We start from the raw sequence: 14,299 nt of genomic DNA on the forward strand, positions 1-14,299 counted from the left end.
TCAATTACACTGCTGTTGAGTATTTCCTTCACTCACCCATTGCCAGGTCCAGTTTGACACCGACCCAGATTCCCTTGGCGAACTCGACTCCTCCGACGTAGTGGACCGTTCCTCGTCTCTTCCCCACCCACACCGGCTCCCCGGGCGCCATCCAGTCGGGGAGCTGGGCGACGGGGGCGTTCTCGTCCCCGCTGGAGTCGCCCGAGGGCTCCGTGCTGCTGGGGTTGGGGCTGGGGCAGGGGCTGCCGCGGGGCACGTCTCCCTGCGCCGGCTCGTGGATCGGGGGGTCTCCCCCTCTGAGGGTCGGGGCTTTGGACGAAGACGTGACTGCGGACGGCGACGCGGAAGCGGTCACTGAGGTCGGAGACGGAGCGACGGTGCAAATTACAGCGTTACTTGGAACGGGACATCTGTGGGAAGCAGCTGAGGTGTTGTCAGAACTGCTGACGCCACAGGTTTCCGTCTTATCTGTCATTTTCAGTTTTGTCGCCGTAGCAACAGCCTCTTGCTCCCATCCCTTGGTGAAATCCCCCAAAACCTCTTCAGCATCATCTGCCCCTTTAAAGTCGGTGAACTCCTGACTGCAACTGAGATGGCAGTTTTGAGGCAGAGGGGAAGTTCTTTGCTTGCCAAAAGGAACGCCGACAGGTCGGGAAGTAGGGGGAGTCGGCGGCTGCTGGTCTTCGCTTTCAGCGGGACCGCCTTTAGTTTGCGCGCATCCCCTCCCGGCGTGACATCCGGGCGCGTCTTGGGGATCCCTGGAGGCGCAGCTGAGATGGTCGGAACTCTCGCTGGAACTGAACGGCAGGTCGGACAGCGTGGCGTTCGAGGCGCTGTGGGAAAAGTAACCGCTGGTGCAGCTGCTGGCGGCGGGGCTGCGGGGCGCCTCCCTCGCCTCCTTCGAGTCGACGCGGCTCTCGAGGGCGGCGTTGTAGATGTCGAAATTGGCAAAGTCCTCGGGGATGTACGCCTGGAGGCCGCCGGTGTAATCTTGCGGGTCTCGGTTCGCAGTCGTGCTCGTTGCAGCCTCCTCCTCATCCGACTCCTGCTGTTCAACATCAGACAAGAAATTTGCGGTATGAAGCCTCTTTTTTTTTTTTTTTTTTAATGGCGGCACTACGGTAATAGTTAAAGGGGGCCAATGAAAATGGTGGAGAATGTTGATGACTTGCCAAATACTGCATCCTACTCGATCTTCATTTTATCCGATTCTGAATGAGGTGCCACATAACTCTCAACCCATGATCTGATCTCAGATTGGAATTCGGCCCCAATTGTGTGGTAAAACCCAGACGTCAACGCGACTGGCGTGGAAACACATCGGCTTTATCCTGTCATACGTCATCAATGATGTGCACTAACGTAAGTGACGTAGTGGGTTTGTACAGCCGACACCGAAATGGAGCGACGGAAGGTTTTCGAACGTCTCTGTTTTCATACAAATTGACGAAAATTTAGAGATTTTCTTGCTTTGGTTTTCGAACGAAAATCGGTACTCGAACGCCCCGGCCAGCTGACCCACGACGATTTGTTATTGTGCTTTTAAACGCACCTTCGAAAAAAACAGAAACGACGTAACGGGGGCGACTCAACAAGTTGACCCACACACAGGCAGACGTGTCCCGGTAGTGACCCTTTTTCTACCAATTGAGCAATATTATATAATAAAAATATGGCTCCGAAGAAGGCAAGTGGAACTGCTGGTGCTAAAAACAAGAAAAGTGGTGCGTAAAACTCGACTTCAAGAAGGATTTGATAGCCGAGCACGAATCTGGTGAGCGCGTTTCTGAGCTATCGAAGTACGGCATGGCAAAATCGACGATCAGCACCAATGATGCCCTCGAAGCGAGTGATGTTGCTAAAGGAGCAACCGTGTTGACCGAGCAGAGGCCGCAGATCTTGGAGGAAGTCAAAAAGTTACTTCTTATTTTCGTAAACGAGCAGCAGGTAGCTGGGGATAGTGTCGGCGAGGAAGGGATTTACGCCAAGGCTAGCAATCTTTATAGATTGAAAAAGAAAAGACAAGCTAGCAAGCTAACAAAGAATGTTGCAGAGCACTGCAAAATTTCAATGACTTTATGAGCCTCTTCAGGAAGGTGCTCAAAAGATGCCAGAAACTCTACATTAAATTCTTACTTTGTTAAAAAGGGGGCGAGTCACCCCCACCGAAGACATTTGAAACAGTTGTTTTGCATTGCTTTTTTGCTTTTGTTCCATTAACCCTACCTCGAGTTGCAAGTTAAATTTATATAATTTCTTTGCAAATAAAAAACAATTTGTCAGTTTCCCCCCCCCCTCATTATTGCTTGTTTAAAGTTATTGTGCACATTTGTTAATAAAAGGTTTACAAGGATGGGGGCAGAGTCGCTACAGATACGGCAATGCACTCAAAGCCTAGCATACTCTACTACAGTGATTCCCAAACATTGTGCCGTGGGAAGATATCCAATTTTATGTAATTGCTAAAAAAAAAAACATTTATTTCCAAGAAATAATGTATCTCTTTTCATCTATTTATGCCAGTGAGGCACAGTGACAGACAGAACAAAAAAAATCCTCTTGTATTAGATGGCAGGAAGTACATACAGTAATTAATCGATTTTTCCATTTTTGGTGACATTTACTTTGGTTGGTGTGCCGTGGGATTTTTCAATTGTAAAACATGTGCCTTGGCTCTATAAAAATCACTGCTCTACTAGGCTAAAGCATACATTTCAAGCAAACAATAAATAGATTTCTTAAATTATTTCGTGATATAAAGTATTTAAACTACACATGTATTTCTACTATGACAATTTATCAGGAAACACTTGACAAAACGATTGAAAAAAAGCTTTTTTTTTTAGGCTTGGAACGCATTATTTCATTTTCCATTCATTGTAATGGGAAAACGCGCATCGGTTTTTGAACATTTCAGTTTTCAACCGGCCTTCTGGAACGGATTGCGGTCGAGAACCGAGGCACCACTGTGCTTCGAAGTGAAACTGTGAGCTGTAGGCTATAAAAAAACATGGATAGGTAGTTTTTAGGTTTTGACGCCGAGCGAGAGTTGGTCGGATTCCTTCCCCGGTTCCGTGTCAGCCCATCAATCCGATCGCTCTCGCGGTACCGCGATCATGTGATTTTTTTTTTTTATTTGATTTTTTAGTTGCAGTTAAAAGCAGCGTGTGTAGCACTTACAGCGCCGTGCGGGAGTGTGCGGCTGAGCTGTCTGCGGGTGGGGGCGGAAGGCTTGCAGTGGCCCTCGCTGCCTGCCCTGGGCCTGCGCCAGGGGCAGGGAGGGGGGAGCAGCGCAGGGCCGGCCGCACATGAGCGCATGCTCTGCAGATGGGTCAGAACAACAGCACAGACTTCGCGCACACACGCCGCATGCATGGGTGGAGCCGGGCGGGTCCGTTACACGGTTAGTGGCATGCATGTCGAGAACCAGCTCGGTTAGTTTGAGCTCAAATAGTGGCAATATACACACAGTACATGATGTGATTATTAATTTAAAAAAAAAAAAAAGTGTGGGTAGATTTGTCGTGGTCCTCAACTGAAAATCATTTGTGTCATTAATGTACGCATCAGCCATGATCTTGAACGGCGCAAACATTCGTGAGGATCACATTCATCGGGGCTTCATGACAGGAAGTAGAATTCCTTTGTTCTTACGTCTTCTCCCAGCAGCGGTCGGGCCTCCAGGACCTTCTTCACCTTGTTCTCCTCCTTGACCGGCAGCAGGGACTTGAGGAACTTGGACGGCTGCGGAGATAGAAGCTTGAAGGGGCTGGAGTTGAAGAACGTGGGACTCTCCGGAACCAGCCCTGTGCGCAGATAGTACGACGTGAAATTAAAAACTCAGTACAAAAGAAGTACAAAATGGAGAACACGTCCATTCGTTCATCTGGTTCCGAGGGTGACCTTAAAGGTCCACTGTCATGAAATGCATGATTTTTAGTATGTTATTAATGGGAAAAAAAGGCAGCCAGAATGGACCCATCCGTTTTTTCACGGATTTTGACGTACATGGCTTTTTGTCACGCCCACCATGAAAATCCTCTCAAGGGATTTGTTTTCCAGAAGAAGCAGGAAGTCTCAGTCTCAGGCGGTCTCGTATGTTTCTAACAGTTTTACCTGCTGAAAGGTAGCTCGTCGTTCCTTCGTGTTAGCCAAAATGCCGGCTCGTATTGCTGGATATTGTTCGAACATTCGGGAGGATGGATTAATTCTTCATACTTTATCCTCTCAGAATGTAACAAAAGATCCGCGCACGTAAATCACGGGTGCTAAATGTGCCGATGTACCCGTCGGCGCTTTGTTTCGGACGAGGGGGACGGCTTCGGCTGGGCTGGCTCATACGTACTGTCTGGGAGTCTTTTGTTACTTAGACGTGATCCGCATATTATCTAAATATAGCTCGAAATGATAGGGTAATATTCCGCCGGTCACTTCACTCAATTGTGAGACGTTCTCTTCGTTGAAAAGAGCTTCCGTGTCCCGTAGTGGGTTGCACAGCGTGTTTTCAATGGCGAATGTCACAGTGTGACATAATGAACAGAGGATGCAGGCAATATGGCTACCGCTTGGATGTCGAGACTTCCGCAACTTTGCGCACGGATGATGCGCTCTCCGCTCATTTATTTTTTCATATGGACATTGAAGTGAATAATGTTTTATCTATTTTAGAATGTTTATAGGCATGACACTTGACCTTTAAATTGGTTTACAGCCAATCACAGGGCACATATAGACAACCATTCAAACTGAATTATGCAATCCACCAATTTCCAGTTTTAATGAACCAAATGTGTGTTTTCAGAATAAGGGAAGAACTCCACATATGACGAACCTGAGCATTTATTGTGAAATCGTCTGGTGTTGTTTACCTGGTCCCTCCTTGTTTTTGACTGGTGTGCTGCATAGAGAGCCATCTTGAGGATTGCAGCCGTCAACGTGATCACAGTGGTCCTAGAAACCAGCATACAGACTTTATAAACCGTTTATAACCAGCGCCGCTTGGGCCGATCGTTTCCCCGAGTGCGTTGCGCGGCCATTGCAAACACCGCGTTCGCAGACGATATCTGTAAAATATGCGATCGATAGCATACCTCGCATATTTTTCGGTCTTCATCCTCACTGCCAGTCAGGTCTGTTTTACTGCAGGAAGCCTGGAGAGCAGCAAGATTTGTTACCCTCCACACAGGTCAAAACAGTTTTTTCCACGTGATCCACATCGTGTGAAGAAGTGAGAGTAACGGGCTCATTACATGCTGCACGTTTGGTGTGCTGAGGCTTCTTCTCAGATGTCTTCCCTTAGTAGCGAGCGCCTCCTTCACGGTCACAGCCTACAGAAAAAAAAAGAAACATTTGAATTAGGTCCCCGACATACTTTGGCCAGCAGATGACGTCAGGTGTTTAAAAATATATACCGTCATTTCTGGATTTTCCGGTGGAATATATGTGCCGAGGAAGTGACTTTTACCGGTCCGGCGCTGCGCTAGCCTGTAACTGCGTCTGTGTCTCAGTGATTTTACTGGTATGTTTTATTTTAATTGGCCCTGTTAGCGTGGCGCTAGCATTAGTGTTAGCCTCTCTGTGTACTGTCTTCCTTTGTAAATATCTCTGGTTTCAATGTGGGCACTTGCGGCTTTTACACAGCTGCGGCGTACGTATGTACCAAATGGTATTTCCTTTACAAATGTACTCACTGAGGCTTGTAACCAGGTGTGCTCTACAGGCCAGAAATTACGGTATCTGTATCTTATTTATGTTGTACAGTAAGTGAGTCACCTGTAAAATGAATATGTATTTAACATGCCTCTCTTTTCTGTGGTGTTTTGCGGCAAATTTCCTGATTCTGGTGAGTGAGAGTACCAGGACTTTAGTGATGTCATCTCATTTTCCAAGATGCTTATCCTCACAAGGGTCACAGGAGTGGCGCACCCTATCCCAGCTCGGCCAAAAGGCAGAACCTGAACTGTTCGCCATTCCTACCTACCTACCTATCTATCTATCTACCTATCTATCTATCTATCTATCTATCTATCTATCTATCTATCTATCTATCTATCTATCTATCTATATCTATCTATCTATCTATCTATCTATCTATCTATCTATCTCTATCTATCTATCTATCTCTACACAAACACACATATATACATAGCATATATAGCATATATATATGTATACACACACACACACACACACACACACACACACACATATATATATATATATATATATATATATATATATATATATATATATATATATATATATATATATATCCATCCATTTTCTTAGCCGCTTATCCTCACAAGGGTCACGGGGAGTGCTGGAGCTTATACCAGCTGTCAATGGGCAGGAGGCGGAGTATCATATATATATATATATATACATACACATACACACACACACACACACACATATGCATATTATTTAAAAAATATGACGATGAAATGCAGTTAATTTACATATTATAATAAAAATGTATTTTTGTAATCCCACAGGTGAGTGACAGCCCTTCCCAGGTTGACTTTGGGCAAGGCAGAATACCCCCAGAAACGATAATTACGCAGTCGCAGGGCACATAGAGACGCAGGCGACCTTTCACCTCCGGACAATTATCCGGCCGGGGCGTTTCCGATATTCCACGGCTGGCGCGGCTCTACCGTACCTGTCGCAGCCTCTCCAAGCTGAGGATGTTCTCCACTTGTAGAACCCCCCGCGTGTATTTCTCAATGTAGGTTTCTCCGTCCTGGGTCTCGTCGCTGTCTGCACGGGCAGCCATGAGGGCCAAAGTCTCCCTCTCCTCCGGCTCCTCCGAGGCCTGACACGGCGGTCGGGAAAAGGAGGCTCAATACCAAAGACCTCTCGGGTGCCATTATCAGACCGGTGAACGCACCTTTGGTATGTTGGAAACAATCTCGTAGGTCACACCGCAGGAGTAAAGCGTGTTCTTCAGCGACATTTTCCTTTTGAGACTCTGTGTGAAACTCTGTGAAAACAAGCCCAACCCCGGCAGTCAATCAAACGCCGCACGAAAAACGGCAATCCTGGCGCGCCGACCTGCTTGTTGTAAATGTTCACGGCGAGCCTCTTGCGGACGACCAGCTCCATGGAGGCCGGGTGGCTGAGCTGCACCGTGGCCTTGAGGATCAGATAGATGCGCTCGTGCGGGGACGTGACGCGGTTGAGGTGCGCCGAGTCGTGGATGGACGAGTCCCAGGAGCACACTGCCGACACCTGCAAAAACGGATCCAGTACCTTTAAAGGGACACTGTCATGAAATGCATGATTTTCAGTATGTTATTAATGAAAACATGGACCCCTAAGTTTTTTCACCACAAAACATGATTTTGACATATACAGTTTTTTGTACCTCCCGCCATGAAAATTCTCTCGAGGGATTTGTTTTCGACAAGAAGCAGGAAGTGACGTACATGGCAGAACCGCCCTCAAGTGGACTCGTTTGTTTCTATTAGTTTTCATTGCTTGAACACTCGGGAAGGTGGATTTACCCTTCATAAGTTTGCAAGAGACCCGGTTCGTCGTGAAAAATGAATTGCACGGGTGCAAAGGACGACAGCTTCCTGGGTTCCAAATGACAGCAAGGTGTGTATACAGCTCCTAAAAAAATAATAGTTTGGGGCGGACCACGTAATCAGTCTCTCATAAAGTAATAAAAGGTCCGCGTACGTATGACAGGCGTGCTAAATGTGCGGATGTGCACGTCAGACGGTGCCGCGTCGGCTCGCGAACGGCAGCGGCTATGAACAACGCTGCCGACAATGGCGCACTCAGCCACGTGCGACGACAACGCCGTGAAGCAGCCCGGTTCGACTCCGTGATAAGCCACCCCGGCGCTGAAAATGAGCCACCCCCGGCCGAGGCGCCGCGTTCGCTGGTCACGGCTTCGGCGAAGGCTACGCGTCGGGCTCGCGGTCGGCGGAGGCTCCGAACAACGCTGCCAACAATGGCGCACTCAGCCGCGTGCGACGACAACGGCGTAAATCAGCCCGGCTCGGCTCCGTGATAAGCCACCCCGGCGCCGAAAATGAGCCACCCCCAGACGAGGCGTCGCGTTCGCTGGTCACGGCTTCGGCGAAGGCTACGCGTCGGGCTCGCGGACGGCGACAGGTCCGAACAACGCAGCCGACAATGGCGCACTCAGGCGCGTGCGACGACAACGCCATAAAGCAGCCCGGCTCGGCTGCGTGATAAGCCACCCCGGCGTCGAAAATGAGCCACCCCCAGCCGAGGCGCCCCGTTCGCTGGTCACGGCTTCGGCGAAGGGTACGCGTCGGGCTCGCGAACGGCGGCGGCGGCTCTGAACAATGCAGCCGACAATGGCGCACTCAGGCACGTGGGACGACAATGCCGTAAAGCGCCGCGGCTCTGCGGTGTTGCTCATCGCGGACAGCGGCGGCTATGAACAACGCCGTAAAGCGACAAGCCACTCCGGCCGACAAGTCTCCCCCGTAGAAGTGGATCGGATGGGGAGGCGGTTTGGCCGTGATCGCATATCATCTAAATATGGATCGAAACGATAGGGTAATATTGCCCCGGCTACCACTCGGATGTCGTCGAATGAGACTTCCGCAACTTTAATTTATTTTTTCGTACAGACATTGAAGTGAATAATCTTATATGTATTTCTCATTACAATCTCTATTTTAGAATGTGTATAGGGATGACATTTGACCTTTTAAACTGCCAAAGTAAGAGTGGCTAAAAAAAAAAAAGTGAACCACTGTACATATTTCTAACTTGGAACACAGGAGGGCGGCAAAAGCAAAGTTATTTCTCACCTCTTCTTCGCTGTGCTTGATGATGGGCAGGTAGAAGAACTGGCTTCCGTGCTCCTTGGGTAGGATCGAGTTCACGCCTGCGGCATGAGGTCCCGTCAGCTGCTCATTCACTGTCAGATTATCGGCTGGTGGAACAAAACATATATTGAGATTTTAAAATATATTCATAATATATTTCACCATGAAGCAAATATGACCGGAATCTGATGCAATGCTAAGCACCCATGATCCAGATTTTTTTTTTTTGGGTGTCAATTAGTTGTTTTGGACTCACCATTCAAATCCAGGAAGAGGACTGGGATGTGAGCTTCCATTCCAGGAGGCGGGTTCCTACAGGCGGACGTTGGAAGCAAAGATACAAAAGCAAAAATAAATCGATTTGAATCGATATGACACAAATATGGTAGAATAAGCACGCGTTTTTATATACCAGTCAGCGGGAGCGCCAGGGATGCCGCTCGAAGGTGCGGGTACGAGCACGGCGTTCCTCTCCTCGGTCAGGCCGACCCACTGCTCCACCAGGCGGGCTTCGCGCTCCACGTCTTCCTCGGACTTCTCTGGATGGGTGGAGGGAATATTGAGAAATTTGCCATCAAATAAAATAAAATAAAGGTCCTGTCCATGGAGTTGGTCTCAGCTCCCAACTAAGGCAGAAATATTACTTTTTCCTAAAGGACAAATAATATATCCGTGTGAGTGTTGTTATGTCTAAATGTGTTGCTCCACCTTTTGTGTTCATAAATACTAAATACAAATAATAAATAAATGAAAAAAAATATTAATTAATTAATTAAATAAATACAAAAAATGCTTGGAGCGTAAACATCAAAATACAAATTCTATTTGTTAGCCCATCGATAGCATTTCCCATGATGGGCTCGCATTAAGATAGTGGACTTCAAAGTTAGGTGGTCGTTTGAAATATTACAATGTGTAATTCTCTTTGGACGGCACGGTGCAGCAGCTAGTAAAGCGTTGGCCTCACAGTTCTGAGGACCCGGGTTCGATCCCTGCCCCGCCTGTGTGGAGTTTGCATGTTCTCCCCGTGCCTGTGTAGGTTTTCTCCGGGCACTCCGGTTTTCTCCCACATCCCAAAAACATGCAAGATTAATTGGACACTCTAAATTGCCCCTAGGTGTGATTGTGAGTGCGGCTGTTTTGTCTCAATGTGCCCTGCGATTGGCTGGCAACCAGTTCGTGGTGTACCCGGTCTCCTGCCCGTTGACAGCTGAGATAGGCTCCAGCACACCCTGCGACCCTTGTGAGGATAAGCAGCTAGGATATATGACACCCAGCTCCACTTGACCACCAAAAGAATCGTGACTCTTCATCCTTCCAACCTGTCAATGTACCCATTGATAGCTGGGATAGGCTCCAGCACTCTCCACGACCCTCGTGAGGATAAGCGGTGAAGAAAATAGATGGATGGAAATATTTAAACTATACATGTATTTCTACTATCCAGTTTATTATCGGGAAAAGCTAAAAAAAATGCTTAAAAATAAATATTTTTTTAGGCTTGGAACACCTTATTTCTTTTTCCATTCATTGTAATGGGAAACATCGATTTGGTTTTCGAACAATTCACTTTTTGAACCATTTTCTGGAACAGATTGTGGTCGAGAACCGAGGCATCACTGTATGTATGTATATATATATATATATATGGAGTTATGATGGAAAGCTGTGTTTAGTCTTTTATGTTGCATGTTTGTTTTTTTAAATGTCAGCATGCAGCACCCTGAGTTGCATCCACCTTGATCGTTTGCTTCATCGACCGTCGCTGAGTTACATGCCGTTCGGATGTCTAACATTCCACATCATGTTTATTCCATCGCCGTATTCCCGAAACACAACACAGTGGAAACGAGCACGATCAAGATTTATGGCTCCAAATTCTACTGCGGTGAACCAAAATGTGCGACACCAAGCAGTACAGATTATTGCCTCCATGCGACAACAGAAATCAAGAAAAGAACACAAAAAAGCTTCTTATTTTTTCCCTCCAAACAAACACATTGTTGTAAGAAACGGCCACAACAAAGACTGGATGTGTCCCGCCTTTGTCTTTTGTTTACCGTGTCGCGTTTTTTTTATTTTTCATGAATTCATTGTTGCGTTCCACTGCTCCGATGTGACTGTTGTGACTCTTCACATAAGCCGACACCTTTTGGACAAAGCAACGGGCGGACCTGCCACACGGCCAGGAAATAAAAACGCGTCGCAGGGAAGCCAACCCTCAACTACTTGATGACTCCATTACTAGATTTTAAACTTTTGTTTGCTCGGGGGAAACGCAAATCGTGTGGTTTTCCGTGACGAGCTGATCAAAGCGGTGCCACGAGGCAAAAAAGTAGACACAAAATAAGATGGTGTTTACAACTTGTGTGTAAAACTAAAAAAAAAAAAAACAACTTGCATCAAGCTCGGTCGACGTCACACGCCCGATAGCCACCGACCCCACCGTGATCGATCTGCGCCACACACAACACTGTAAAAGTGTCATCCGTACAAAACTCAAGGGCCGCACTACCATTATACTTTCATATTAACTTGGGGGCCGCAAAACATCATCTCGCGGGCCGCAAATGGCCCGCGGGCCCCATGTTGGAGGCCACGATTCGAGCCTCACCGTGCTTGTTGATGATCTTCTTGATTTGGTCATCGAGGTATTCCCGTCGTTTGATTAAGGCCTCGGACCAGCGGTCTCGAACACAGCTGAGATCTTCCTCCTGGAGGGAGACATGGAGCAGAATCTGAGTGAGGGAGGCTGCAACGCAAGAGGTCAAAGGTCCACATGATGGAGGCCGTATCAGACCCCCATTGTTATCTCATCCAAATAATGCTGGCAAAGACCTCGCACGCCAAATATGTACATGTCTAGGTAATAATGATTCAGGTCAGATGGTAAAAATATACCTGAATAACCTTTTTGCCACACTCTCACATTCATTTTGGCATGCAGCAGCGACTTTGAACCCTACCTGGTCACAAAGTTCAAAATAACCAAAATGAAAACCACCTTGAAAGTCAACCGCGTTACATTTATTATAACATCCGCCATGCAAAGTCGTGTCAGCCATGCAACAACACACGAGTTTAGATAACTTGTATTGCTGCTGGAGGTCTTCGGCAGCGGCAAGCAAATAGTAGCGTTAGCGGTGCATACGGACCGGCCATGTCAGCGACGGGCGGGGTTGCGGTTTGGCTGCCAAAAGAATGCTCGTTACAATGTTATTACAGCATCGTGTGTGTTTTGTTTAATAAAGCAAGATTTTTGGGGGGCTTTTTTTTTTTTTTTTTTAGTCGGGAGAGGCACAGCGCTCTTTCTCCTCCCTCGCAGGGCCTCAAGCCAGAGGCCACGTGGCAAACGCGTGATCCTTCATGCTGCGGGGTGCCAGGATGGGGGGTACCTGATAACTATCCATATCGTCTTGCATCTCTCTCTGGCAGGAGAGAACATACTCGGTCAGACGTGTGCGCGTTTACAATTTGAAGCCCGTGCAAATTTCCATACGATAAACAAAGGGAATGGAAGGATGTTAAACAAGTGCCTGTTGACATCTATCTATACTGCAGCTATCTACGTTGGTAAATTAACGGATGAGTATCATTCCATTGGAATTTGTTTTAACATGATATCTTTGGTATAATGTATTGGAAATATGAGTTCATCGGCACAATTGAACCTGAAAATGAGGTTATTACAACACAGTCTGGAATGTCTTCACTTTAAGTTAACCGGTGAAACGCTATTTACGAAAATAGAAAAGATTTATGACTGCATACTAAAATGTTTTGGATCTACCGCCATATTATTCCTGTATTTTTGTTCATATAAAGGTTTGGAAGGGATCATCACTAAAGTTCAACTCCGTGACCTAACTAAGGTATTAGCGAAAGGGCGGCCCTAGCATTAGGGTGGCCCTACCATTAGCACGGGGCTAGCTTAAACTCTTTCTGTGTACCGAGGCTTATAACCAGGTGCGCTCTGTAGGCCCGGAATTATGGTAATATGTTTCACGTTAAACCTGAGTTCGGTCATTGACTATCATTTTAGGGATGATCTCTTCAAAACTTTTCTTGGAACACACGGGAATAATATGCCAGTAGATCCTAAACGTTTACGTAACCGTTAGCGCGGCCCTAGCGTTAGCGTTAAAGTCTTTCTGTGTACCGAGACTTATAACCAGGTGCGCTAACGCTAGCGCCGTGCTAACACTAGCACCGCATCACCGCATAAACCGCAGGGTTGAAAGCGTGTGAAAAAACTTGCGGCTCGCAGGCTGGAAATTACGGTAATAATTTCATGACTCAGTGTGAAATGACTATTCTATTCCAAAAAAAAAAAAAAAAAACGCAGTTTCTCTAGAACGATACTGACTACTTTGTTCCGCATCTCAGTGTTTCACAGACCTGGTAGGTGTCGAGGGGTCTCTGCAGTTTGGAGGAGCGCAAGGTGACGCCCCCTACCGAGACGGACAGCATGGCCTCCACCAGCAGAGGCAGCGTGCCCGAGTTTTGCACCGGCTTCACGCTGACGTGCAGCCTCCGCGAGTGGCCCTGCTCGGACAAAATCAACCTCAGTTGTGGTGCTGCTTCTGGCGCTTACTTTTAAATGCCTTTCTATTTTTTTTTTTTTTTATATATATACATAATTACATGAGTCACAATGTTTTCTGTTTTTCCTCCGACCTGCCGCAGTTGGAAGACTCCTCCCGTGCTGATGTCTTTTCCAGGCTGCAGCTCCACGGCGGCGTACTCTCCCTGCTCATTGAGCTCCTGGATGGAGACCCACAGCTCGATCCGGCGAGACACCTCGCTCCACCTTCGCGGAAGGTGCTCCAAATTCAGGGAAGTGTACGACGCGTCCTTCCGTGTTTATCCATCCGGGCGGACTCCGCTTTTTACGTACCTGTCTCGGAGCGTCTGGGTCTTGGCTTCCAGCGCGTCTAACTCCCACGGAGAGCGTCCGTTTCCGGCACAGCAGTGGCCCCAGACCTCTATTGCCAACGCGCCTTCAGATATGAACTCCACAAAGTCATCTGTCACATGTACAACGTAGTCCTGCAAAAAAAAAAAAAAAACAAGACTTTTGGTTCTTCTGCCAAGCCTTAAACATTTGTCATCTGCAAAATCAATTCATGACTTAAAGTGCCACTGTCATGAAATAGATGATTTTTAGTACGTTATTAATGAAAAAAACGGCAGGCGGTATGGACCCGTCCGTTTTTTCACCATAAAACATGATTTTGACGTATATGGCTTTTCGTATGATAATGAAAATCCTCTTGAGGGATTTGTTTTCGACAATTCGACAAGAAGTGACGGAAGCAGTAGCGCGCTCAATCGGACTTGTTCGTTTCTATTAGTTTTACCTGCGGGAAGGTAGCTCGTTGTTCGTTCGTGTTAGCCAAAATGGCGGCTCGTTGCATTGCTGGATATTGCTCGAACACTCGGGAGGATGGATTCGTTTTTCATACTTTTCAAAAAGACCCGGTTCG

The 14,299-nt window shown here is 47.2% G+C and overlaps 1 protein-coding gene across 8 annotated transcripts in view; it reads right to left on the bottom strand.

Annotated features, from left to right (window-relative positions):
* The window catches only part of kif13a (kinesin family member 13A), a 60,239-nt gene that overhangs the window by 4,542 nt on the left and 41,398 nt on the right, over positions 1-14,299 (bottom strand). The window contains exons 23-39 of one of the 8 annotated variants that reach the window (XM_061820665.1): positions 13,711-13,862; positions 13,491-13,623; positions 13,212-13,358; positions 12,209-12,241; positions 11,428-11,527; positions 9,226-9,352; positions 9,070-9,125; positions 8,796-8,920; positions 7,054-7,230; positions 6,890-6,982; positions 6,662-6,814; positions 5,250-5,327; positions 5,091-5,150; positions 4,869-4,950; positions 3,655-3,806; positions 3,181-3,321; positions 37-1,045 (exon numbers count right to left, since the gene is read on the bottom strand). In XM_061820665.1, the coding sequence (XP_061676649.1) occupies positions 37-1,045; positions 3,181-3,321; positions 3,655-3,806; positions 4,869-4,950; positions 5,091-5,150; positions 5,250-5,327; positions 6,662-6,814; positions 6,890-6,982; positions 7,054-7,230; positions 8,796-8,920; positions 9,070-9,125; positions 9,226-9,352; positions 11,428-11,527; positions 12,209-12,241; positions 13,212-13,358; positions 13,491-13,623; positions 13,711-13,862 (2,818 nt within the window). Of the gene's footprint in view, positions 1-36; positions 1,049-3,180; positions 3,322-3,654; positions 3,807-4,868; positions 4,951-5,090; positions 5,151-5,249; positions 5,328-6,661; positions 6,815-6,889; positions 6,983-7,053; positions 7,231-8,795; positions 8,921-9,069; positions 9,126-9,225; positions 9,353-11,427; positions 11,528-12,208; positions 12,242-13,211; positions 13,359-13,457; positions 13,624-13,710; positions 13,863-14,299 lie in introns of all 8 variants that reach the window. The other 7 variants (XM_061820663.1, XM_061820662.1, XM_061820661.1 and 4 more) reach the window with 7 other exon arrangements.

Source organism: Syngnathoides biaculeatus, chromosome 5 (genome assembly GCF_019802595.1).
Source record: "Syngnathoides biaculeatus isolate LvHL_M chromosome 5, ASM1980259v1, whole genome shotgun sequence".
Lineage (NCBI taxonomy): Eukaryota > Metazoa > Chordata > Actinopteri > Syngnathiformes > Syngnathidae > Syngnathoides > Syngnathoides biaculeatus.